Source organism: Scardinius erythrophthalmus (genome assembly GCF_964197995.2).
Source record: "Scardinius erythrophthalmus genome assembly, chromosome: 12".
Lineage (NCBI taxonomy): Eukaryota > Metazoa > Chordata > Actinopteri > Cypriniformes > Leuciscidae > Scardinius > Scardinius erythrophthalmus.
Genome location: NC_138232.1, coordinates 16,752,473 through 16,780,196, shown reverse-complemented (window position 1 = coordinate 16,780,196; position 27,724 = coordinate 16,752,473). Strand labels below are relative to the sequence as shown.

The 27,724-nt window shown below is 37.8% G+C and overlaps 1 protein-coding gene across 1 annotated transcript in view; it reads right to left on the bottom strand.

Moving 5' to 3' along the window:
- Window positions 1-27,338, bottom strand: part of cachd1 (cache domain containing 1) — a 74,189-nt gene extending 46,851 nt beyond the window's left edge. Inside the window, exon 1 of the mRNA XM_081380614.1 lies at window positions 26,777-27,338. Coding sequence (XP_081236740.1) covers window positions 26,777-27,127 — 351 coding nt within the window. The 5' untranslated portion in view covers window positions 27,128-27,338. The remainder of the gene's footprint in view (window positions 1-26,776) is intronic.
- Window positions 27,339-27,724: the final 386 nt, after the last annotated feature.

The following is a 27,724-nucleotide window of genomic DNA, read 5'->3' as shown; positions in this document are numbered from 1 at the left end:
CACAAATAGCACGCCGGGCACCAGCACAGGTCTTTCCCCGGTGTGGTGGGTTTGTTTTTCAAACCGCCCCGATGGCTTTCACAGCTTTGCCCAGGCCAAAGAGGAATTTCGCAGCTTGTAACTTGAGAACCCTCTCAACAAACGTGAAGCTCTTGAGAGGAAGGTCTTTGAGGTAAGAAAACTGATATGAAAAAGAAAACACACGGCTATTATTATGGTTTCAATATTTCACCTAAACAAAGATCCCTTGCAGTCAATTCAACCAAACCAAACAATGACTATATTTTGTAAATGAGTATATTACAGCTTTATTTTGAATATGTATCTTAAATTACACAGTCATATGCACAAGCAGTCAATAAACACACTAATATAAGTCTCATAAAAGGAAGTATACATCACAGTAACGGCTCCCGGTTAATTTGGAATCTGACATACCTGAATAAATTTAATTTGCGGTTTAATGAAAGAGTCAATATAGACTCAAATCGCTACCTCACAAGCAAATTCAAAACATTCCAAACCTAATTGTGTTCAAGGCCCCTATTGTCCCCAACAACAGTGAAGGCCCAATGACTTCTTGTTTGTGGTTTTCTTGATAAGGATTTAAAAAAATATAGAATTTTTACTCTCAAGCTCTACCTAATACAAAACATATATTCATAAATAAATTGCCCATAGAGATTTTATTCATTTACAAGACTTTTTTAAGGTCCAGCAATCCATTTTAAAATTAGGCTACATCATTTGTCAAGTTTTTCCAAGACTCTGGGAATCCTGGTTCTTTTTTAATGGGGTGAATTAAATTAAGAAATACTTTTGTTGTTTTGGCTTGAATTGTATTAAAAATCATTTTAAGTCATTTTGAGCCGCCCGCTTCAGAACTACTGATTTAAGGAGATGAATTCTGACAAATTGATGATATGGATGCAAGCAAACTTTTCTGAAATGTCATCAATGATGAGCAGAATATAAATGGTTGACAGAAGTTAATCCCAGATAACAACCGCTGAAAACAGATAACACGGGCTCATCCGGGTTACTGAAGTCGGGGTCCTCATCACCCTGTCGGGGGTTTATTCTGAGATAACAACCGGCTGGATGTACATTATCCCGTACATAACATACGGCTGGATGGCGCGATTGACCAATCAGAATCAAGTATTCCACAGAGCCGTTTAATAACAGTAGTTAATGCAAAAACTAACAATGAGTAATACATTTGTTACGGTATTTATTAATCTTATTAATCCTTGATAATGCTAGTAAATAAAAAAAATACAACTGTTCATTTTTTGTCCATTAAATAATATTAACAGATACAACATTACAATGTAGTACATGTTTCAATTAACATGAACTAAGATTAATAAGTGCTTTAGACATATTTTTCATTCTTAGTTGATGTTAACTAAGGTAGTTAACTAATGTTAACAGATTAAACCTTATTGTAAAGTGTTGCCACTTAAATTATTGTTGGAATTGTTCATTGCGTCACATCTGCGACCACTTTAGTCTCGGTCTGTAGCCCTGCAACAACAGAAAGAAGCTATGCCATCAGCAATAAACAGTGCTTGAACTTTGCAAATCAACAGGACTCTTCAAGCCCTCTCCAAGTTTGGACTATACACCATCTAATCCTTACAGACAAGTTGACATTAAAATGAATGACAAGCTATAGGATTGTAAGCAATAACATACTGGCGTTCAACTGAGTGGGGACAAAGAGGCCTATGTGCAGCTGCTTTGGCTCAGAATTTGGTGTCCAGGGCGGTTATTAATCTTGTCAACCCCAGGGGTTAATCTTGACTGCAGTTGAATAGATGTCTGGAATGACTGAACCTCATGCTGTCTTTGATCCAGGCTTGTCAAGGCTCCGGCACTCCCTTTAACAGAGGCACGGCAAGAGAGATTGACTAAAACCAAGCCCTCCGCAGGGTGGTTTATTATATCAAGATTGCCATCTCCCTCTGCCCTAATAGCAGCCACTTAAGAATTACTGCCTCCACCTAAAGAATGCAAAACCCATAAGTCACTTCCATATTTCAGTACGCAAACAGAAAAGTGCTCCATCATTCTCAGCATACCTCGTAGTAGTTGTGCAAAGCTAATGGGCACAGATGAGCTTATTGGATTTTAACTGCACGCGCTCTTCCGTAAAGTTTCCAGACATTGGTTGGGGAAACAGCTGACGCGGCGTGGGAGCGGAATAACACTGGAGCCGCGGACTTGATGCTCGGCAGCATTTCCATTAAAATGGTGCGATGGAGGGGGATAAACCTATTAGCAATTCAGTCATCTTCAAAGGCCAGAGCCCATCCAGCTAATCCTCATTAATTTGGGATTGTACAAGGGAGTGAAAGGGTGTGCTCACACAACGCAATGAGCAGAAAAGGTGCCCTAATCCTCTCTTTAGGTCTACAAGGTCTATATCATTGGACTGACCCTCCCTTAACACTTCCACAACTTCAGTAAAGATGTAGGTTAAAGAGCAGCTATGTGTTTAGCTTCCATGTTTTTGCTCTATTTACCATAAGTCAACGTGAATTGCCATTTGCAGCAGTCCATTTTATTTCCGTAAACGAGATAATGAATGACAAAAATATAGACCAGGATTTCATCTTCAACTCATTGGATGATGAAAAGTGAGTTTTACATAACATAATAGAGTCACAATGAAAGAGTTTGCAAAAATATTTTGGCTATTGGCTAACACTATCCAAGCAATGCCATTTCATAAGAAAAGTTATTTCAGGGGAAAAGCAAAATGCTCCTATTATGTTTTTTCGAATATATATAGTATAATATAGCTGTTTGTGAATGAAAACTGCGAAAGTGCACGATAAATAAACTTATTGTCTCCCAAAAGAAAGAATCGAACCTGAACCGCCTTAACGAGTCACTGAGTGAATCCCACTGAGTGACAGTTCTGTGTCACTAGAAAATACATTTGCATAATGCCCACCTTGACCGCCTTCAAACACGTCATTTTACTGATGACTCCAAACCTGTGGAACACGAAAGATGATATTTTGAAGAATATTTCAACTTTTTTTGTCTATGAAAGTTAGTTTCAAAATAAAAACAAAACAAATCAACAAAAAAACTAAATTGGACCCCATTGACTTTCATTATATGGACAAAAAATGGACATTTCAAAATACTTTCTTTTGTTTTCCACAAAAAAAGGAAAGTAGTATATGGTTTGGAATAAAGTGAGGGTGAGTAAATTATAAAAAAATTCATTTTTGGGTGAACGATCACTTTTAGATATCTATTGCTGCTTTCAAAAACAATTCCTAAATGCAAATTCATGCATGCAAGTTTCACAATAAAAAGCAGCTAGACACTAAGATTAAATGTCATTTCATGTTTTGCTGTTGGGTTGCTAGTTTTACCTCATATGACGAACAAACATAGTAAAGCTTAAGTGTTTTTAACAGGTAAACCAAACCAATTCCAATGTTTTATACCGTAATATATCCGAAAAAGTGATTTATTTGTATGCTCAAATGTCCAAATAAACTACGAACTTCATTTTTTCTCACGTGTAATTGCATTTTCAATTATTCACCTTGACAGTTTCTATTTATGCTGGATGTACTGAAAACTGCTTTCAAATAAATGTGTTTTTTATGAGTAACTGACAATCTGATTTTAAATCCCATATTTCCTCACTGCAGCTGACAACATCTAGTTGCTGTGGCAGCGACAGGGGAAACTGGGTACAAACAGAGAAGATGAAAGGCCAGACAACAGAAGCCAGTCTGGGATGCTATTGCGATTTCCTGCCCCAGGTACCCCCCTCACCCCTATCTCCCCCCACCCCCCACTCAAACTCTCAGAAGCAATGTGCTCATTGCACTACAAAGGCTTCTGCTCTAGAATGAGGCATCCATCCCTGCCCTCTGATGTGATTTCTCTCTACCTCTCACTCGCTTCCAGTTTCTAAGGACGAGCCAGAGACAAGGCAGCATTCTGCATTTGCGCCAGAATATGCAGAAATGCTTATTATAGAGGCTGGCATGAATCTAAAGCAATCTGAACATAACATTGAAGGGTCATGAATCCCTAAAACACATTGTTAACAGATATACAGGTTGCACATCAATGAAAACGACAACAGCACTCATTATATTTATTAGTAAGGCGAAAGTGGATTTTCTTTTTCCTTTTTCCATTTTGTTCTTCCGGTTTAAAAGGCAAAGTTGAACCAACGTCACGAAATGTAATGTATGCATTAATTCAAGGTAATGATTGGTTGCCGTGGCTGGAGAGTACGTGTCTACGTCATCAGTTTCTGAGCTTTTCTCGCATTATTCATGAGAATATACTATTTTTAATCCAATCACTGTGCTGTATTATGCGTGAGATTGCATTACAGCGGAGAATTCAAATGTCACGTAAAACTGTTTCAGCGCTGTTCGTTCACCTCAACCTCAACCTGTTGTCCTTCAGACACATAATTGTATGATTCCTCAGTACACAAAAGTGTTTGCATTTTCCACACGATGTGGTCAGAGCTGGAGATTGACTATCAACACATGGAAAATATGACTGTAACAAAATTTGTAGTAACACTGAGCACGGTTTCTGCACGGAACGCTGCAATGAGTTTAACACTCGCAACGCGGATCACAGTTCATTTGCAGACCGGAGAACATATGTTTCAAGTTATTACGGACATATTTTATATAGGCCTACTCTAGTGCTCCAAACATGAATCAGCACCATTTTTCATCATGTCTTCATCAAATGAAATATGTATGTGCTAATAAGGACACTGATACAGCGGTACGTCTGATCATGAACGCGATGACACAAGGAATTATTCTGATACACAGAAGACAATGATGTAGACCGAAAATCCCAAGAAGATTGGACAATAAAGTAACTATGCCTTTATTCTTTCTGTGTTAAACTGATGTGTCATTTCTTCAGATTGTAGTGCTTGTAAATGTAATTAAAATATCATCAGACCTTTTAAATGTCCTTCCTCATTTTTCGTATCTAATAGCTCTGAAAAGTTATAATACTGATTTGTTTTTTTAAGAATAATTTCTTAAAACGTAATTGATTTGTTCCTGATAGTTGTTAGTAGTCTCGAATTAAAAGATTTTTGTGGATTTGTTGTCATAGGGTCATATTTTTTAAAACACATCAAAGTGTCCCTAACTCTGCTGTTTTTTTGTTTTTTTCTCTGCTCTATTTTAATGTTCATTTGTCTGTATAATGAGTGTGTTGTAGGTCTGTGGTTTTTGGTTGTTGTTTGGTAGTTGGTTTGGTAGTTGTTTGGTTGTTTTCCCACCCTCCATACTCCCTTGTTTCCACATGGCCATTTCTTCAGCCTTTTTCAAATCTGAAGTGAACAACCAGTGACATTGAATGACAAATGAATAAATGAAACCTGTATAGAATTTCAGACGTTACTCATCACTAACGAACAAGTACCGTGGTATTATTGTAGTTTGTTGGACATGATCCTGTAAATCCCATGGTTAAAGTATATCATTCAGTAACATCAAGGTTTGAGCATTCTTAATAAGATTACATGCTTCAAAAGATATTCAATATGTATACTAATATTTATGTAGTTGCTATGTATTTATGTAGTTATGTAGATTTTCAATAAAAGGAACGATATAATTTCAGCCAAACCGGCATTGTTGTCATTGGCATTGACATTTTTTTTTTATTATAGGTTTAGGGCTTAATCAAATAGCAATTTGGAATAGTGTCTGTGACTATTAAACTGCAAGATTTTTGATAATTAAAATTTCATCTAACTTTCAAAATAATTCCATTGAAATGAAAATTGAAAACAGAGGAGAAGAAAAAAAAAAGAGGATTTTGAAAAAAGTTAAACAGATTTCACAGGGTCATAAATACAATCTCCTAATAAAAAAGAATTTTAAAAAAATACCATAAAAATATATTTTTTGTTTGCTGGAATTTTTGCAAAGCCATATTTGTCACTTTTGCATCAGCTGACCAATCAGCAGGAATACCACCCAACAGTCCAACATATTGCACAGCAGTCTATCCCTCAGAGATTCACTTTCATTCACGCAAAATTAAATATGGGGTCTACCCTGATTAAGGTCTATGCCTTCACAGTGTTTTCTGTCACACTATATGCATGTAGGTGTATGCATGTAGTAATAGTTCATACAACAAATGACCAAAAAGCAAGTCTAGCTTAAAGGCACAATATTATTTCAAAAATGTAATATATAGGTTTTTTGCATACATTTTTCAGTCTGTAATCTTGCTTTGAAAAGAGGGTTTTAGCAGATACTGAAGCTGACATGTTTCACATTAGCAGTGAATATACTGAAGTGTGTGTGTTTGTGAGGGGGTTGGGTGGACGAGAAGAAAACGAGTGTAAAATGAGTTCCACATGCAAGCATATAAGGGTGGACTACATTTATAATCTCACATAGTTATCAGGTTAATGGAGCATAAGTTGTTTTAATGGTTTTTTAATACTAAAACATCTCAAACTTATCTAACCATCAGAAATGAAGTAATGACACTCTGCAAGGCTGGAGCAAAAATGACTTTGGTTTCCACAGTTACGCATTACTAGCACAGACAAAACATTGCACTGATACAGTTTCAAGGTCTTGGACCATGTGCAGTTCAGCCTGAGTAAGTCTGATGACTGTCTGGGATGATGTCTTGAGGGAAAAAAAGTGTGGTGTTAATATAACACAAACTCTTTACTCTTAACACATCCAGCATCAATATACAGTCAAAACGGTGATATACATCGAGCTTCACTCAACTTACAACGTGTAGATAAATCACCTACAGAGATAACACACCCTTACGCCTGTGTTCTTGATCTGCTTTGGGTTAAACTTGTGTTCCACAGAGAGAGAGACTGAGTGTCGGTGGAGGGGCCGACAGAGCCTGGGGTCCTACAATAACAAAACCTCTTTGTGCAAACACTGAGGGGGCCCGTTGAGAGACCAGGTCACAGAGCGGATTCTCTCGCAGATCTCCAACTCGCGGCAGCCCTGTTTTTTTTTTTTTTTTGTCCAGCAGACAGGATATAATGGTTTCCACATGTGAAGGGGGCCCAAATAACAATGACAACAGTTGAGAGGCCGAGTGTTTTATTACCTTGAATTTCTGCGTACAGCCATTGCTGCAGGCTCACAAGAGCCAATATGCACAGCAAAAAAAAGAAAAAAATGCTGTGTTGTCACTACGTCTTACATTTGTTGATAACATCACTGACTTTCAAAACCTAAACATTTGCTGTTGTAAAATATGATGAAAAGTAATTAAAGTAATTTAGCTGGCTAACAGATGAGATTTTGTAGAAATTGCAAGTGACATAATGAGTCCAAGAAGTAAAAATGGTTTGAAAATGATTAACAAGTAACTGTATAACACAGTTTTCCATCAAATGTGTTTATGAATTTATAGCCATCATTATAGCTATATAACTTGAAACTATAACTTGCTCTAACTTGAAAAATTGACAAAATAATTTATGCAAAATATAAAACTATGTGGTGGGGTCAGGGGAAATATTGGCAGGGAAAGTATAAATTTAAACTACAGCATAAAAATGCTTATTGTTAAGTAATGTTTTTATGAAAAATAAGGTTTTAAAAGTGTAGGGCACATCAAACTAACTGAGAACTTAATTGCTTCAAGTCAAAACAACTGAAGTCTTATGTGCTATGCAGCATTCAGTAGTGATTCAAGAAGCGACAAATTTCATCCACTTTGCCACATGTAGAAAATAAATATGAAAGTCTCTTTATAACTGAGGTTTTAAATGTAGTTAATGATCTTATTAGCACCATGGCAACATGCAGAGATAAGATTTTAAGACTCTTCTAACTAAAAATAGGGCAGCGGACACTTTTGCTTTAAAGGCTGTGGAGGTAAACATGAGAGAGACTCAGAGTCTGTAATCTTTTCTCTAGTGGGGTGTTAAATTTTAGGAGATGAGCGATGTCTGTTTGTCAGTGGTGAAGTCTGAGCTTCAAAAGTTGAGCATAATTCACAACTCGCTGAAAAAACATAAAAGGGGGAGGAAGAGGGAGAAAAGATTGGGGGAAAAAAAGAGGTCTTGGAGTCCACATCCCTGACATTCCCGGAGCTCATCCATCTATGAGGGACGATGGAGACACCGCTTCATTTCCTGCTACACTTGCAGGGTCTACCTAGAACCAGATCATCCACATTCCCATCAGATGGAGTTTCCATTCCATTTCCATTAAAGGGATAGTTCACCCAAAAATTAAAATTCTGTCATTAATTACTCAACCTCATGTCGTTCCAAACCCGTAAGACTTTCGTTCATCTTCAGAACACAAATTAAGATTTTTTTTAATGAAATCTGAGAGATTTATGTCCCTTCATTGACAGCCACTTCATTTGTAATCGTAAATAAAGTGGTAAATTGTTTTTTTGTGTGTGTGTGTACAAACAAAGCACTTTTTATAAAATGTATCAAATTGAGGTCAAACCACTGGAGTCACATGGATTACTTTTATGATGTCTTTACCTTTCTGGGGCTTGAAAGTGGTAGTTGCGTAGACTGTCAATGGAAGAAAAAGAAAGCTCTCAGATTTCATCAAAAATATCTGTGTTCCAAAGATGAACGAAAGTCTTTAAAAAGTATAAATAAATGAATCATAACGTAACAACATACCTCGCCAAGGCCGATATATCAGCATCGGCCGATACGTTTTTCTGATTGGCCGATGTGTTAGAAGCGGGACTTTTATTTTGACGGCACGCCAGACTTTTATTTTGACAGGCGGCGCTGAGAACGCCAGCACCTGATCACACAGTGCTCACATTCTCCGTCTTCGTAAGGTCTCTTTTTAACAGTCATCTCTAACACGTTATTAGACAGCATGTAAACGGTATGCGAAAAAGTTTTTCTATTTAGCCTGTGCATATTGGCTCTTGTGAGCCTGCAGCAATGGCTGTACGCAGAAATTCAAGGTAATAAAACACTCGGCTTCTCAACTGTTGTTTTTCTACATACTATTTTTATATTATAAGTAACAGAAATGCAAACAATTAGCCTAGTCTATAATACTTTCTCATTTATCACATGAAGTAATACCATGATATTGTTTAAAAGCTAAAATTGTTTAAAAGTCTACCAACCAGACATAGTATTTAGGATTATTGAGCATTACAGACTGTTCCACATTCACAAACCATAAATAATTTTTTTTTGGTGTCTAATGGTGTCTAAAATCCTTAAATGGTATGCCCAAACTTTTGGCTAGTGCAATGCAACGTTTCCAATCCACTGAAGATGAAAGTCAAACTTCAGGACTTCAAACCTGGGCCTTGTTAAATAGAAATACCATTTGACAACTTATAAAACTGCTTTATTGGTGGATCAAAGTAACACATCAAAGTACTAAACGATTAGTTAAGGGTTTCTTAGTAGCAAACCTGAACCAAAAAACAAAACCTCCCATATGAAATCTTTCAGAAGATTTAATCCATAAATGAATGCAGACGTACTACACAGCCATACACATTCTCCATCTTGGGCTCAAGCGGTTTTCTTTAAAAGAAATTCACACACAGGTGTGATCAAATTCCAACTACAAGGAATTTTGTGCTGTGTTTTCAATTATCATGCAACACACGGCTTATGTTGCAAGTCCTGGACCGTGCGCTGGCTACCCTGGCACTCACGGAGGTGTAACTTTCCAACTTTCCAACCACCTCAACCCACAACGCCCACAGATGGTCTGGGCAACGCCGGGCTTAGCTGCCCTCTGTGCCCAATCTCCTTTAACACTGCCAACACAGACACACACCAACAGATCTGGCACCTGTAGTCATAATTACACCCTTGTAATGTTCTTCATCTGAAGCTTTTGAACTGTGAACGGCTAAATATGAAGCAAGTGAGGTGAGAAAACCTCGAGGACTGGAGAGCAAACACTGACTAGACAAACAGCATGGTAGAAGACAGGATTTCTGCCTGGACTGAAGAACAAATCTATTTTTCCACATAAAATAAGAAATCCAGATCAAACATCCCATAGAGTCAGTTTGAGTTTACGGGAACTAGGCAATCAAATGGTGTCTGCAGGCTTGTGAAAGCCAACATTTCGGCACCGTCAAGCTTAAGCAAACAGACTTCTCCTTATAAACCAGCGATCTGCTTTTTATTCAGAAAACGTAATTCTCATTGCTTTGATTGCATTAATTCAACCACATCACTCGGGAGAGCCAAACTGAACGAGAACATGTACAGCAGATCAAGGGTGGTCCTCTCACTCTCTGGTTTTACATTATATTAAAATGTGAGGTCATGTCTACATCTACATACTGCATGCTCTCGAGCTAGATCCACTGGATAAAAATGACTTAGAAGTCTTTCAAGTTGGATACATAAAATATTAGTTTTAGGACATTAGTGTTAGGATACTTGGAAAAGCCTTTTTGATTCACTCTGATTCACCTTCTTTAACACCTGAAGCACAGTAGTTTCGATGGAAAGACTATCGACATGCAAGAGGCAAAGCTAGTCATAATTCAAGAAACAGAGAAGTATATTGGTGAACCTATACATTGTAAATTAACTTTGGCTGGGATTTTGTCCTCACTTTTTAACATCAGTAACAAAATAGTTAATGTCGTTCCAAACCAGTTTACCTTTAAAACACAAATTATAAAGATTTTAATGAAACCTGAGCGATTTCTGTCCCGCCAATGAAAGTTTATTCCACCAAAACTTTGAAGCTTCAAAAAGTTCACAAAGAGAATGTAAAGGAATTTCATACGAATTGAACGGTTTAATCCAAGTCTTCTGAAAAGACATTATGATGAACAGATTTAATAGGCTTTTAACAACATATAAACATTGATCAACGCACATACATCAGTCAACATATTCGCCAGTCTGTTCTGTGACCAAATTTAAGTTGCACACAAAACTGGAAAGCACTCCTGAAAATCACAGATTGTCTACTACTCAACGTCAAAGAGTCAGGGACTCAGGGTGCACGGATTTTAATCAGTCTGTTGGGAAACAAAATTATGTTTTTACATTTGATGTTCAATGGTTGCTAAGGTTGTCAAAGTTCACCAGGTTTGTGGAACTTATTCTTTCTTACTTACTCAAATACTCAGTTTAAGGCACTTGTTAGCAAGTACAGAAAATAGCACTTTGATTTTTCCCCCCGCTATTTCCGTAATGCTATGCTGTGATCTTTTGTCCCTGGCATATACTGTTTGACAATAAACATTTGTCTTTCCTCTATCCTGATGACCTAGAGTCACTAGTCATATGGTGGTGACAGGGCCAGCAGACAGGGCGGCAATGGCTCAAAGAGGGACTTTTGAGGGGCTGTCACTTAAGAATGCACCTTTCCCAGGAACACGGACCAAAACTAGAATTGTACACATGTGCTCTGTGTTGTAAACTTCAAGTTCTAAAGAACAGACCAAACCCTGGGGACCTCTAAATGTATATTACATGGATATAAAGCTCTGTACTTCATCACTGAGGTGGAAAAAAACATGAGTGAGTGTTTTGGTCTGTTTTCCTGAAAGAAAACTTAAATGTGTATATTTGCTAAACAATAATTGTGACAACTACTACGCAAGCATACAGATGACCTTAAAGCTAACACGCATGGACTAGAACCCTTTAATTCTTCTGAACCCATAAAACTCCTAAATGAAAACTCAACACAAGGCCTACAAGAGGAAGCACATTCCAATGATCAGGGAGAATCATTCCAGTCTGGGATCACTGCTTATCTCTGGTTATTCTCGGATCAGTAAGACAGAGCAGGATCCTGCTGCTCGCTTCAGTCCAGTGGACAAAGGCTCTGTTGGCTGTCTGCCGGATGTGAACTCATGGTGCGTGGTGAACACGCTCAGATGGACACAGGGGCTTGGTTACAGACAGCATCAGTGAGGGAGAGGGGCCTCGGATACCCAACGGGCCTGTCTTTACAAAGGCCCCGATATGTCGACTGTGAAATTCTTTTTTGTTCTTCGGTTAGGGTAAAAATAAGTTTGAAATACGCGAGTAGTGGTATACCGTTAGCGAACGTCCCGCCACCAACCACACTGCTGAGAGCGGCGTTTAGATGAATATGTGCTTTGCGCTTTCCTCTCAATATCAAAATAATCACAAAACAATATGAGAAAACAGCAAGCATTTTTTTAAACTAAAGCATAAGAATCTGATCATAGCAATGTGGATATGTTTGCACGAGCTCTGCAATTTGGCACTCTAGTAAAGTCATGTCACGTTTATTTACTCACACTTTACGCGATACACTTATCCTACAAACTGTCGTCATCACTTTCCTCCTGGCTGTTCTCCTCACTATCTTCTTTTCTCTCGAACATGGTAGATGATTTTATTTTATTTTATTAACATTAATGGCAAAGACAACAGCAGGAATATTAGGCTGCTGTCACTGTAAGACTGAATGCAAGGACCGAACATACTGACACACATCCGGTTTCTTTCTCATCTGTTCACTTATGACATAGCCCAGAGAATACTTGCCGACGGGTATTTTGACAATTTTGTGTGTATGTGTCCGTTCAAGCGAAGTAAACACGAAAGAGGAATCAATTCAGTGTCCGAGCGCTGTCTGAAACGCTCTTTTCTTGCTCTGCATGCGCATGCTCTCTGGGAGGCTGTGCACACAGATAAAAACGTGAGAATCCAGAATTTTCACCTCTTCTTCCACATTTAAAGTAAATTTGAATATGTAAATTAGCAGGACAAAACACGCCCAGATGATAAACTTTCACTCTATGATGGTTAAACTTAGCAGTTAATCCGCGAATCACATGCGTACCGAACCGTGGGGCCTGGTCCGTATGGATCACAAAACAACTGCGATCCGTCGCACCCCTAATAATTAATGAACATACTTATCATCATGATTGCTATCTTACCAGAGATGGAGAAAAATCCCACTCCAGTAAATAAACGTGTCCCTGTCCCCTAAAATGTTGGTACTCCAAAGCGCTTCTATTCATGTTTTCTGCTGCACATCGTTTATTTTTTATGACGCATGTGACCCTGCGCACCAGTTATGTGCATGTTATACAAAAGATTGCTTAAAAGCAAGTAGCTTTATTAAAACATTCCAACCTCATTTTCTACTATAAAGAGGCTTTCTAGTGTGTTCATGTTTTCACTCGCAGATGTCTGATCTCGACGGACTTAACAGAAGAAATGAACCAGAGAAGATTTCCATGTCAAACAAGGCAGAGCCTCAGAGCACCTCACCCACCTATTACATAATCGCCAAGGAGCCAAAGCGGACTCCAATCAAACATAGTTTTGGCCTGATTTTGTTCGAAATGATGCCACATCAGTTGGTTCTTCGATTTCGCTTGAAGTTTATCAGGGTCTTAAGTCTATTACACTATGCTACAAACCTTGCCTTCAATATATGTCAAAGACACTGATTATTCTTGATATTAACATTTATTTTGGGGGATTTGGTCAGAAGTGAACTAAATGTAGGTAGGATGGGGTATAAAATGTTTGTGATACAATCACTTAAACAACATTCTCAGGTAGTTGAAAATGTGACCACACTGTATTTGCAGTACAAACACTAATCCACCCTGATGTGTCCTAGACAACAGTGAAGGACTATATAAGTATTTAAAATAAATCCATGTACAACCATCCTATCCAATCCAACAAGTAATCCTTTGTGCAAGCGGAATAAACTAAAAACCATTAAATTATTATAAGATTACATCTTTTTTTACTTGAGAATTAAGTTATGTACAATAGGCATGGCAGGCAATCTCAATAAAACTATATGTTTTAAAAAATCTCTCAAACCTACTTGATAAGCCTAAAACTTCGGATGTGTGTGAATATTTGCACAATGACTATGAGAAAACGCTTTAAGCTGAGCGTGGCGAAACATTTGGCCACAAACATAACTAGAAAAACAACTCGAGGGAAAAATTGTACCTCATTTGCTGTCAATTATTTGTATAATACCTTAGTTTCAGTCAGGTTTACATGCACGTTCATGGGAAACGGGTGAGGAAAAACAACAAGCGTTAAGAACGAGACAGAAATGCATTTGAATCAGCAGTCTGGAAATGTCATCGATGCGGTTTCTGTCAGATTATACAGCATGACACCATTGCAAGGCTAAAGTTTGGCTGATCAAAGCTCTGGGTACTCATGGACAAATATTTCCATGCGCAAATATGCATTTGTGCACAAGCTGGTAAACTCACACTAAACTATAGAAAAACATGATCCACAAAGTCTTGCAGTGAAGACAGTAAACACCCTAGGCAACTAAAGATATATTTGCTGTCAAATCACTGCTTACATTCCTTTGCAACTGCTCTCTAAATGATGACATTTCCACCGAGAGAGCTGCCAGGGTTAATTCAAATAGTAAAAAAAAAATGCCAACCTTGCCTCATTTTCCCAAATCCAGCTAAACACAGGAATACGGCACTTGGTTTTGGCACCATCCATAATGGTTCATGAAGTGAAGACATTGCAAACAAACAACCTCACCTAATCCTCTTTGAGGAACCCAAACAGAGATGAAAATCAGATGAAAGATTTGCCAAATCCTGACACAAAAACAGCTGAAGGTCTGATTCCGGTTTGCGGTAACTCACTCATTGAAGCAAGTAAATCAAGACATAACACTGACATTAACAGATTTTAACCACAGAGACATTATCAGGTTGAAATCTACAGTCTTGCAGCAAAAGTAAACAATAGGAGATATCATGCTGAATCAAATAATTATACTGTTTTCAGTTTTTTTTTCCATTTTCTTTGGCTCTTTCAGCTATAAAGCAAGTATATCATTCATCTATAACATCACCCAATCAAAAAACAATCATCTATTTTCAATCTGGGTCTAGATGTCAACAGTAGTTACTTAACCAACCAACATCTGGCTCACAAAACACAACACAGCAAAGCAAATGACAAATAAAACCAACAGACCTAACACTCAAGAACCCGCTTGGCTGGTCTTCAAAGTCAGTTATGAATTTAAAGGAACCGTCCACCCAAAAATGAAAATTCTGTCATCATTTACCTCACCCTCATGTTGTACCAAGACTTCCATTCATCTTCGAAACACAAAACGAAGATATGTTTAATAAAACCGAGAGATTTCTTTTCCTCCATTGAAACTCCAAGAAAAATCATAAAGAAAATTTTCTTTAAGATGACTTTATGAACTTTTTGAAGCATCAAAGTTACGGCCTCACAATTCATTTTGCTCAGGCTTAATGTTATTTTATATTCCCAGGATAAAAAGTGCATATTACATTTGCTACCATTATCCATTGCTATACCAAAGTTAGTGCTAGATGATGAAATAAATATTATAGGCGAAAACAATAAAAAATCTAATATCAGATGATAGTGATAAATTCAATATTAAATATAAATGTATATACTTTTCTGTTTTAAATAAAATTTTATTTATTCATGTAATGGTACAGCTAAATTTTCAGCAGTCATTACTCCAGTCTTCAATGTCACATGATCCTTCAGAAAAAAATGATAATTTGCTGACTTGGTTTTTAAGTAATGTTTCTTATTACAATTAATGTTATCAAAACAGTTGCTTAAAGGCCCTTTCACACTGGACGCGATTTTGACGCACGAATAATTCGCGCGATGGGTTTATTTTTTGATCAGCTGTTTGTGTAATGAGCGCTTCCACACCGAACGCGAATGTGCTGAGGCGAAAAAACGACTTTTATTTTTTTCGCTTCGATGTCGATTTTTTTTTTACTTTTGCGGCGACAGAATAGGCTTCAGCCAATTCACATACTACAAGGACAACGATTTGAAAGACAATGTGTGGCGTAGCATTGCCAACCAACCGGTTATCACGACTGTGAGTGTGTTGTGTGATAGTCCTGTGCTGTGTAGGCTAGCAGGCCAAACTACATTTGGGATAGAAAGCTAACACTATTATCGTCAAAGATAGAGACAGAGACCGTGTTTACTTTGAACACGTAACAAAATGCAGTGAGACTATTTAGGGCTGCTTTTAGTAGGCTATACTATACATTCTTTGTGTGATATTTCTAGTCGAATGATTTTTAACTTACTTCGTGTGTTACATGTAATGTGTAGTTACATTACAAAACGCACTGTTGAAGACGCAAAAAAAAAAAAAAAAAAACTGCACATAAGCATACTCCCCTTCAGACTTTCTGTTCTGTAAGATTGGGTGCACCCAAAACCTTCTTTTCTGTCTTTTAAATAAAACGAAAAGCTCGTCTTCACTGGATGCTATGACTATGACTGGATGATGATGATGATGATGATGAAGTGTCCATGTTTTCTCAGCTGTCGGCGCGATTCGTGCGAAAGTTTTGGAATGTTGAAGCTCTCTGAACGTCACAGACGTCGCAAATTCGCGTCGCGGCTGATGTGAATGGTTTTGATGCGAACTATTCGCACACGAACTATTCGCTTTTTCGTTTCGCTTTTTCTTTACGCATCCGGTGTGAAAGGGCCTTAAGGGCTGCTTAATATTTTTGTTATAAATGTGATTTTAAGAACTCAACAAAGTTTTAAGGAACTGCATTTATTTGAAAGTCTAAATTTAAAGTCTAAAAGTCTTTCCCCAATAATAAAAAAAAAAAAGGTACTGACCCCATTCCTTTGAATTGTAGTAAGTGTATGTGTATACATATCTGGACAACGGTTTGCACTACTTCAGTACCACAGTTTTACAAATAGAAAATAACATAGAAACTCTAAATAACCCCACACAAAACCTTTCAACAGAGTGAACGTGCATGTGCCCACTGAACATTACTATAAGTGCGTCCATCAGACACCTGCATTCCCACCACGCTTTGCTCCGAAGTGTTCATTACACACAGTCTTCCTTTCAGCAGACACCAGAGACCCAAAGAGCTGTCCCCAAGACTCCTGTAAAAGAAATGCTGGCACAGGACCAGTTCACACAAGCACACACACCATCACGAGTGCCAAGCGGACCGCTACCGGGCACGATTTGAGAAGCGCACATGCAAACATCGAGCACAACCATATATTCTCTTTCTCTCCCACTATCTTGCTCTCTTCTTTCTCTCAGGCACAGGCACCTAGTAAAACAGGCAGTAAATTGGTCCCCACTGCTAAAGCAATCACAAGACAAGGGCAGTTTATCTGAGACCACACTGCAACATCTCTATGAAGTTTCTAGGGAACATGAATCAATAAACAGAAGAATTACTTTCAAAATGCTCGTAAATAGTCCACGCACACTCTCATAAAGTCCACACACACAAACGTTAACCAGCAACTTGGGTATTGTGGCCAATAAAAATTCTTTTTGATTCCCTTTTTATGTTTACATATCATTGAGGGGAAATGTACTCTTGTGCCTAACACCCAAGTTCATCTGCTGTGCTAACGCAGGTGTTGCGTTACCAGTCGGTCTGGGGGAGATAAAATAACTGTCCTTGGCAAGCAGCAGCCCAGCTCGAGACAGTCATAGCAAAACACAGCTGCTGCTTGTTGCTCTAGCAGCTTTCCTCCTTTTCCTATCGCTCATTCAAAGCAAGAACGCTCCTTTATGTCGGCCAATTAGTGGCCTCAGAGTCAAGGTTCTTTTTATCTTTCAAAGTACACACTGCGAGAGACAGATTCAAAGTTCAGACACTATCTTAGGTCACTTCCTGCTTCCTCTTGGGTGGCAAGAGAGGACGCCAATCTTCAAAATGATGAAATAAATGAGATAAGAATTACCTGTACACTAACAACAAAAGTACCAAAAAGGACAACCAACTAGTCAACCAGTGACTGGTCAATAAGGTCTGCTAATTTATCTAATTTTATTCAACTTTTTTGATGGCTGGATGATGAATACAGAACTTTTCACAACTTTGTGCCTTTATTTAGCAAGGAATTTTAATTTTAGCAAGGAATGTTCAGATATTGAAATTCTAGTTGATAAAAATAAACTGAATTATTTTTTGTTTATCGTTATGGCCAAAAAAAGGGTAAATACTGAAATTAAAATAATGAAATATTAAAATAAGAAAAATGTAAAAAACATTTTAAATTCTACAAGTGAATTTAGGAATCAAAATATAAATATGAAACATAGATGTTCATTCAGTCCAATATTAAAATTAACTTTAAAAGAGTGCAAGAAGACAGCAACGTAAAACGCACAAAAACACACCAAAAAACAATCATCAAAATTAAATAATAATGTAATAAAATACGTTTATAAAACAAAACAAAAACATGTTGTGTCTTAGCGAGCTCTTATTTAAGAATTAGCCTAGCGCACATACCTGTATTTATTTCCTGTTTTCGGTCGAAGTCCATAGTAATCGATTGTCGAGTTCACGCGCGTGATCATAGGTAGCTAAGCAACAGTGGAGAACTCGACAATCGACTACTGTGGACTTCGACCGAAAACAGGAAATAAATACAGGTATGAGCGCTGGCTGAATTATTATCATTTTTATTCATATCTTTCACATCTACTGCAGTCAGATTCACCCGTGTTCACTCAGAAGGAATCACTCACATTAGCTGTGCACTTGTAATGACACATCAAGGATGTTAAGAGGCTAAAAGCAGGTTTAAAACTTGCCCCATTGAAGTCAACAGGGTGCAAATTTTAAAAAGAGGATAACAAGGTGTAGGCAACACCGATTTTTGTTGTTGTTCTCTGTACTGACAGCACTCCAAATGTGCAAAAAAATGAGCTCAATGTTAAAATTGACCGGAGTTCTCCTTTAAACGTACAGTATGGGATTTTTTCTCCACTAGGGGTCGCTAACCTCTTTACAATAACAAAGGCGTAGTTTGATGACGCAACACATGCTAAGAATTATGGATGTTGTCGTCAACGTCAAGCCGGCAGATCTACTAATGTTTATGGTTGACTGAATACATCGATGCTTTTATCATGACTGTGATATGAAGCAGTTCGGGATTGCTAAGAGACAGCTATCAGCTCCAAACGCGACGAGAGCTCCCGCGGATATAAAAGGAATATGGACATTTCATTCTACCGAACTACATGCAGAAATACTACTCACAGGTCAGTTTATTAGACAAATTAAACTTGTGAGGTAACGCAGCACTGTTTCACCTGGTCTAACGTTACACTAGCACACTAAACTGCATTTGGATGTGTTGACATTTATGTGTTAGTTTGTCTGTATGAGACTAACTTAGCAGTAAGCTAGATCAACATTAGAATGACATACAGATCATATTCTAACATTTTATCATTGTTGAACTAACGTTATATAACATTGATTAGTTTTATGTAAATGTGCTCACCTGTTTAATAAAGTACATGTAGAAGCGGTCAAAGTCTCAGACGTGGAGCTCTCGTTTATATACTGTCCATGGGAGCTCTCTGCATCTCGAAAACACCGCGCTGATATTGATTCTCATTTTAGTTCTCCTTTTTTATCCAAAGTCTGCTTGCCATGGTCCATAATGTTTGAACAAAACAAAAACAGCGTGCAAATAGACATTGCGAACTCCACAGATGTCTGCGTCTGTCGCTTTGGTTAATCAGAGGGCTCTGCTCATAGCTCTGGTTACCATGGCACCATAGGCGGAAACCAGGGACAACGCGGATATGACGCCATTGACTGCGACATAACGGAAATAAAGACACGGTCCGTGTCTTCGAATTAAAATATTAATTTCTCTGGATTTAGAAGTTAATTGGAACTGTCGGGATAATGTAAATACACAACTTTAAAAAATATATAACATAGATATAGTGATTTTTTATATTTTTACATATTGTGCCTTTAAGCAAAACCACAAGTAAAAAAAAAAAGCATCCAATACTAATGGAGACACAGGTCTAACTGTCTTATGCCTCTCATGAATAAAAAGGAAATGTGGCCCCAGTGCCACAAAGAGGAATTCCCATCTACCCTCTTATCTCAAAGGTTATCAGATGAAGGGGTCTGGATGGGATGCAAACTACTGACCTCTGTATTTATGGATCCTCTTTAATCTCTAAATCAGGGAGTAACCCCTGATCAAACACAGCGGGTGCTCTCATCCTCCCTCCCCTAATCGCTAAACGCATCCATCTTCTTTCTGAGCTCCTTCCTCTCTAATGGAGAATACAAGTTTTGCCAAATTTTCTCAATACATAGAACATTTTTATTTATAGTTGCTCCCTAGAACTAATAAAACAGGCTCTGGCATGGGGCCGCTTCACGCAAGCAAAGTAAAAGAATTGATGCCCAGAGTGTTTGTTAGGTGAGCACTTCAATATTGTGAACAGCTTAGAGAAAAAAGATGGATGCTAACAGCAGGTGTGAATGGGATCAAAGTGTTCAGGATTACTGAAGTTGAGTTCATTCATTCAGTCAGTCAGTCACAGTGAATGGGTTTGTCTGGTTAGTCAGTGTCCTCACCCTGTCATTTCAGGGTTGTTCAGACCTCCGTCTACTCCTCCCACACTGAAACATTCCTGCCTCAGACACTTCAATGTCCTATCAAAATAGCTCCTTATATACATAATACATGAGTCTCTGGAAACACTGAAAAAAACATCCATTCAAAATGCACATTCCTAAACAATCAATAATGACCAGAGAAAAATGCTCCAAGATTACATCAACAGCTTTTAAAGTGAAGATAAAAGCTGTAGGAAAACTAAACAAACGGAGTTACAACACTGATGGGTTCTCAGAGAAAAAAACGAAACAGTCCCATCACTAAAACAGGCTTTGTTCAGACACGCAAAGAAAAAGATTTGTTGTGCCGGACTCAAATTTGTTTAGTTGAAGTTGAAATCTGAACAGCAAGACAAATCCAATCAAAATGTGGTTTGAAGTCTGATTAAAATCTCAAATTTTGCTCATGCCTGAATGGTCAGACAGGACTTAAAGTGATTTAGAATTTTTACTCAAAACACACTAAATATGAATTACACAATAAAGGAATATATAAAATAAAAAATATTCACCCTCACGTCAATCCAAAACTGGATGCTTTTGAGCTCAAGATATGCAAGAACTGTCATATATGTGAGTGATACACTGTAAAAAGTGAACAGTTGGATCAACTTAAAAAAATTACTTCAGTTGGTAACACCTAAAGAAATTAAGTTTTCTCAACTTAAATTATCACATTTTTTCACGATAAAACGTGATAATTTAAGTTGAGAAAACTTAATTTCTTTAGGTGTTAACAATTGAAGTAATTTTTTTAAGATGATCCAACTGTTCACTTTTTACAGTGTATTTGCTTGATTTACTTGCCCTGCCACACACACACACACACACACACACACAAACACACACAAAAACATCTCGTTTTTGTTGTTGACCAATGTAACCTTGTTTTATAATTAGGGTTGCAAAGTTTCTAGAAATTTTTTTCTAGAAATTTACCGGAAAGTTCAGCCCCTTTGCAACCCTAATTCTAATAAATGCACTTATGATGACTACGCATTTTTAAATATCAGTGAAATTTCACAATTTTTTACTCCAATTCTAACACCATAGTAAAAACTACTAGCCTAATATAAAGTTTGAACATTATTAAAGACAAAAACAGTAAAAAATAAAATAAGAACCAAAGCAAATTACAAGCATAGCACAAACAAATACGAAAGAGCAAGAGAGGTCTACAGTATTCAGATACAGAAATTAAATAATCAAATGTTAAATATCACAGCAGATCTGACTGACAAGACAACCAACTGTTCAAACCTAAACGTTTCTTTTACTCCGTTTCCTCAAAAGACAAACAACCACAAGAGGGTTATCGGGAACGGTCTGGACCCTGGAGAGAGGGGGCCGTCAGTTTGAAAAAAAAAAAGAAAGAAGCAGAAATGAAAACCAGTCTGGTGTGAATGCAGTAAGGGCCCTTCTCGTCTCTCTGTGAATGTGAGGCCGTATCAGAGGAGAGGGGGAAGGAGATCACAGTCCCAAAAAAACATAAAGGTTGAGAAGAGAACAAGCACCAATCCACCCCGCATAGACATCCAACAAACACCAACACAGACACACTTCTGAGAGCGCAGTGGGGCCCATGGTCTCCCATCCCCATCCCCCTTGGGATAGGGTAGGGTGTGTGAAGACCTCCCTATTGAGAACTCTGTGATAAGGCCCGCTGTCCCATCCCAGGTCGACCCTGTAGGAACTTACTGAAAGAACCTTTTGAGCGCTGCACAAAGGCCAGTTCCCATGAAGCTTCTATTCTTCACTACGTGTGTGTGAGAGAAAGAGCCCAAACTGATTAAATAAGGCCGGTTAATTACAGCTCCTGGTAAATAAAGGCACTACAGAAGGCAGGCTCTTCTCCAAGAGAAAGGGTGGGGGGGGGGGGTTGCCTCTGGGAGATTGTGAATGAAAGACCTCCTCTCAAAAGCTTCCACACAGCAGACTTTCTAACTAGGTCGTTCAATAACAGGCGCATCCTAGCCGTGCAATGAGAAGCCCTCTCGGTGAAGTTTCGAGTGAATGAAAAATACGCCATTATTACTTTACCATGGTGATACCCGGCGAAAGACTGCCGGGGTGGCCTTTTTTTTTTTTTTTTTTCACCGAAAGCCCAATTAAAGCATACAAATGTTTTGCTGCGATGGACGGCGAGGAATGCTCCCTTTAAATAGTTAACTTGAGTCTCTGGGAGTGGTTTCAACGGGATACTGAAAATCGGTGAGGGGACAAAAGGACAGGGACAATAGAGTGAAACATAAAGCAGAAAAGATATGGGGGGGAAAAAACAGGGCAACGTGTACAGAGAAACCGAGAGAGCGACTTTGCTGCGGCAGTCGGCATTAATTGGAATCAAACAGCTGGAGGAGGAAGGCAGGAATCACTTTTAACTCAATGAACGCAAAACACTCTAGGACTCTGAAGAACGTGCCATTAGACTTATTCTTTTTTGTGTGTGAGAGTGAGCAGTGCACTCAAAGACCTAAACACACAAGCAAAACACTATAACTCTACAACTGTCAAAATGTCAGGTGTGACTCCCCAACAGTTTTTTTTATGATTAATAATTGATGTGTACATTTGCATGCATTAAAGCAGTAAGAACATTTTAATTAAACATTAAACATTTCTTTTGACTTTACACCACATTACTTTTTTGGTAAATTTTTGGTTACATTTCTAAGAATATGGTCTTGTGTTTAAAACTGATTTTTTTCTGACTGACTTTCTGCCTGACAGTGTCATTTAAATACACTACCGTTGAAAAGTTTGGGGTCAGGAATGTATTTTTATCAATACTTTTATTCAGCAAAAATGCATTACATTCAGAAAGTGACAGTAAATATATTAATAATGCTACAAAAAACTACCATTTGAAATAAATGCTGTTCTTTTGAGCTTTCAATTCATAAAAAAACATAAAAAAACAAAATTCATAAAAAAATATTAAGCTGCACAACCTTTTCAACATTGATAGTATAAAAATGTTTTTGAGCACCTTTTCAGCATGAGATAAAAATTCTAGCTGTGTCATCACATTCATAAATTACATTTTAACTTATTTTAAAATTCTAATTAAATTGAAAATTTCAAAATTTGAAATTTGTTTTTCTGAAAAAATAAAATAAATAAATGTAGCACTGAAACATGAAAAATACTTACCGAGCCCAGACTTTAATTTCACAACAGGTTATTAATTGAGTTGAGTTGAGTTAATGATAAACTTTTTAAAAAATTGTCTATGACCCCAATTTCCACATAAGGTCAGCAAATAAGGAAACATTGTAACTAAACAACCAAAAAGTACTATGGTAAAGATACCAAAACCAGATGTATAATACAATGCAAAGTACCATGCAAATACCATAGTATGAGTATTAGTTTCATGACATATCAAATTACCTGAGTAATACCTTCTGATAATCCACTGTACCACACAGGCTACAGCCACAGTACTTTTTTGCTAGGGCCAACGTTGAGTCGTCATAATAATCTTCAACCGAATTCAAAGAAAACTAGCTAATTCTACACAATCCTCAGAAGCTAATGGCAGGTCAGGGTTCTTCTGATCAAGACCAGTGGCTGTTCCCCCCAGATGAGTGTGTGCACTTAAGCAGAGAGCAGTTCCTCAGTTCCAAAGGTCACAGTCACAGAGTAGTGGACATTCAACACAACAAATACGCCAGAGCTAATTAAGCACGGCCGAAAAGCCTTGGTCTCACGAACAACCTACTGTTACACACTCACCCACTGTAACTGAATTAGCTAAAACTTGTAGATGTGTGACCAGTTCGGCAGTGAGGAGGGGGTGGCCCATCAGATTGGACTTCTTTGAAGGGGCCCCAGAGTGGCCGTGAGCTGATGGATGGTCGTTAACTGGATGGGTCATTTGCAATGGCTCTGTCTCAATGGGCTATTTCATCAGAGATCATCCCACCCAGAGACTATGAAATGTCCTTCAAACCAGGATTCATTTCCAATGATGAATCCAGCATAAACACTGATTCCTTCCTAGACCAGTCGGTAGAGGAAAAAAATCGAGATCTAAATATCACTGTGTGATGTGAAGATGCCAGGAATGTATTGTATAAGCCAATCCTTTAAATTTAAATAAGGGTGAAGAAATGATGGCAATTTTCATGTTGTTCCAAACACATTTGATTGACTTTCTCCTGCGGAACAATGAAAGTCAATGGGGTCCAATATTGAATGGTAAATGTTAAAATGTTATTTGTGTGTTCCACAGAGGAAAGAAAGTCATACATGTTTGGAATAGGTGAGCAAATGACTAAATGTACATTTTGGGTTGAACTATCCCTTTAAATTCCAGGTGCACCAAAAGTTTTTGCACAATTTTCACTATACAATTTCATCACAATGACAATCAAGCTATTCGTTTTTTTATACTGACGATGTTCATTGATGTAGGAGGACAGGACGGAGAACCCGTCTCTATTACTTTTTACACATACCCATTCAGAATTACCATCATTATTCAATTAGGAGGCCTCAGTTCAAATAGCCTCAACTTAAACCACAGCCACCAGTCTGATGGACAAACAGAGAGCTCAGACGAGCCTGACGAGAAATACTGCAAATAAAAAAAGCAAATATACACAAGCTGAACTGTAATTTACAACATTCAGTAGTACACTTAACAGGTGGTATCAAGTATTTATGTGAGCAACCCATCTTGCATTAGGAAATGACAGCTTAAATAAGATTGTTTGCTATGAGAAAATTATTACAGAAAACATAATTATATTTATTAATAATTATTAAACAACATCTACAAGATTTTTTATGAAACAGTGGTCATTAATTGTGACGCGTGTAATTTAAATAGGCCTTCAGACAAAAATCTTACATATAGATTGACATTTTGATTTGTCATAAACAAAATGAATCTCATATTAACAAAGATACATCATCAAACACTGAGGTGGGTCTTGAATCAAAGCAAGGATGTAGGTGTAAGAGTTTGTAGATACATGAGGTCAGATGTGTTTTTATGGGCACAGGAATATTTAAACTGGAAGCAGATAGTATATAGTTTGTGGGAAATGACTAACTAAATTCATGGCTCAATCCAAGATAATAAAAATGGATTTCAACAACAGATAATCAGTGGATGTTGCCAGTTTGTAAATGTGACTGCATGAGTAATTTATTCATTTGATTTACAACCAACTATAAGTCCAAAGAGAGAGAGAGAGAGAGAGAGAGAGAGAGAGAGAGAGAGAGAGAGAGAGAGAGAGAGAGAGAGAGAGAGAGAGAGAGAGAGAGAGAGAGATTATTAACATCTGAGTGTGACAAAGAAAAAAGGAGGAGCTAGGACAGCAGTATAGTATGCCACAGATGAAAGGCCATTTGGGTCTGACCCCCTACTGCCCACCTCTGTGCGCGCCCCCTCTGAAGTGCGCGCGTTTACACCAACACATCACACACAGCGCCACAACATATTTGCCATTTGTTGCGAAAACACACTTTTAATTGTTTTCGTAATTAATTGCTAAAGGAATACGTTTATGCTTTATAACATCCGTATGTCGAGTGTGAAACTTTAGAGGGTTAGACTAGAGCATAAAACATATAATTAGCATGAAATTTGCACGAATTTTGCACACTACGGTGTTCACGTAATCTGTCTGTTTTTGGTGGCGCCAAATCATTGTAGTGCATATATTGAGCTGACTTTACAAAAATCACACGGTTAGATATTTTTAAATAAAGGATATTTGCTTATAAAATGACCTAAAACACACACCCTGCATTCAGATAAAAAAAAAAAAAATCTAACCTAATAACACGTAAGTGAAATAAATGTACACATTGTTTATTTATAAAATGCAGATAATGGAAGAATGGGCTACTGCAGATGTTTCTGATGAGGACAAATGTAGGCTACTCAAAGAAAGTAAACAATGCATCTATCAAATGGAGTGTTTGCATTCATATCATATAAAGCCTTTAAATGAATGAATGCACACAAGCATGACTGAAAAATCAATCAATAACCATGCGATTGTGAGGACTGTGTGTCAACGTGTTTTAAAATAACTCTGGAAAGAACCTTCTTTACATTTTATAAACAATTCAAACCATGCAAACAAGCATGAAGGTAGTTATATAGAAATGCACAATAGCAGGCTATGACAGTACAAGATTATATCCTAAATAACGTGCACTTTATCTCACTTTCAAAGTTATTCAAGATAATTAGACCAAGCCATACTCTCAGTCTAAAGATTACATATTATACATGTACAAACGTGCGTTAAAAGACACAAGCTGAAGTTTTAAAAGGTTGTTTTATTACCTGCATGGTGAGAACACCCAGCTCCTGAGTAGACAGCTTCTTCATCTGCACTGCCAAAACTTGAGCCTCTTCCAGGATCGAAAACTCACTATCCGCACCACAAAATCCACCACAAACAAACACACACAGGGCGACTAGGCTCCACTTTGAAAGCTCCAGGTTATTCCAGTGTGATCGCGATTGTGTGCTCCACGCCGCGAGAGAGAATCGAGATCCTGTCCGCGCACGACTCGCCATTATGGCTCGATGCGCTCCTGCACGGGAATAGCGAAAAACTTCACCGATTACTTCCCAACTTTCCCTTTTCACTTCTCCCACTTTCCGAACTCCAGCAGGGTTACTAAGTTGCATCAAGGCATAGTTTTAAAAACTCAAACGCTGGTAACGAGGGCTGCATTAGTTTCTTTGGCTGTTGGTGCTGGGTAAGTGAGTGTGTGAGCCGAGTGTGTGTGTGTGCGTGAGCCGGAGCATCACAATAGGAGTGAAAAGCAGGAGGCGCGTCATCCAAACACCGTCATGGATTCTGCAGAGCAGCTGGATTTGGATTTAATCCTGTAACGTTGAGACTGGGGTCCCAGGGGCCCCTGTTTTGTTAGATTGAAGTATTTTCAGCATTCAAAACCTCCCATTTAGCCTTCAAACTTTTACAAATCCCGTCCTGCACCAAGTTCAAATTAATTGCACAGATCTTATTGAGGCTTTAACCCTGTTTTATCACAAAGTAGACATACGCTTTGAAAGGGGATTTTTACGATACGTCATAAAAGAAGATTGTAGAAAAGTAATTAACATTTGTATTTAGGGTTAAACTGATATCAAAAACACCTTGAAAAAAATTAAATAAACAAAATAAAATAAAACAATAGCTAAACCAATTAAAATAAATGACTGTGTGTCAGAGATGAATCATTAAGGCGGCCATTAATCTTTTTTTTACATTAATAGAAA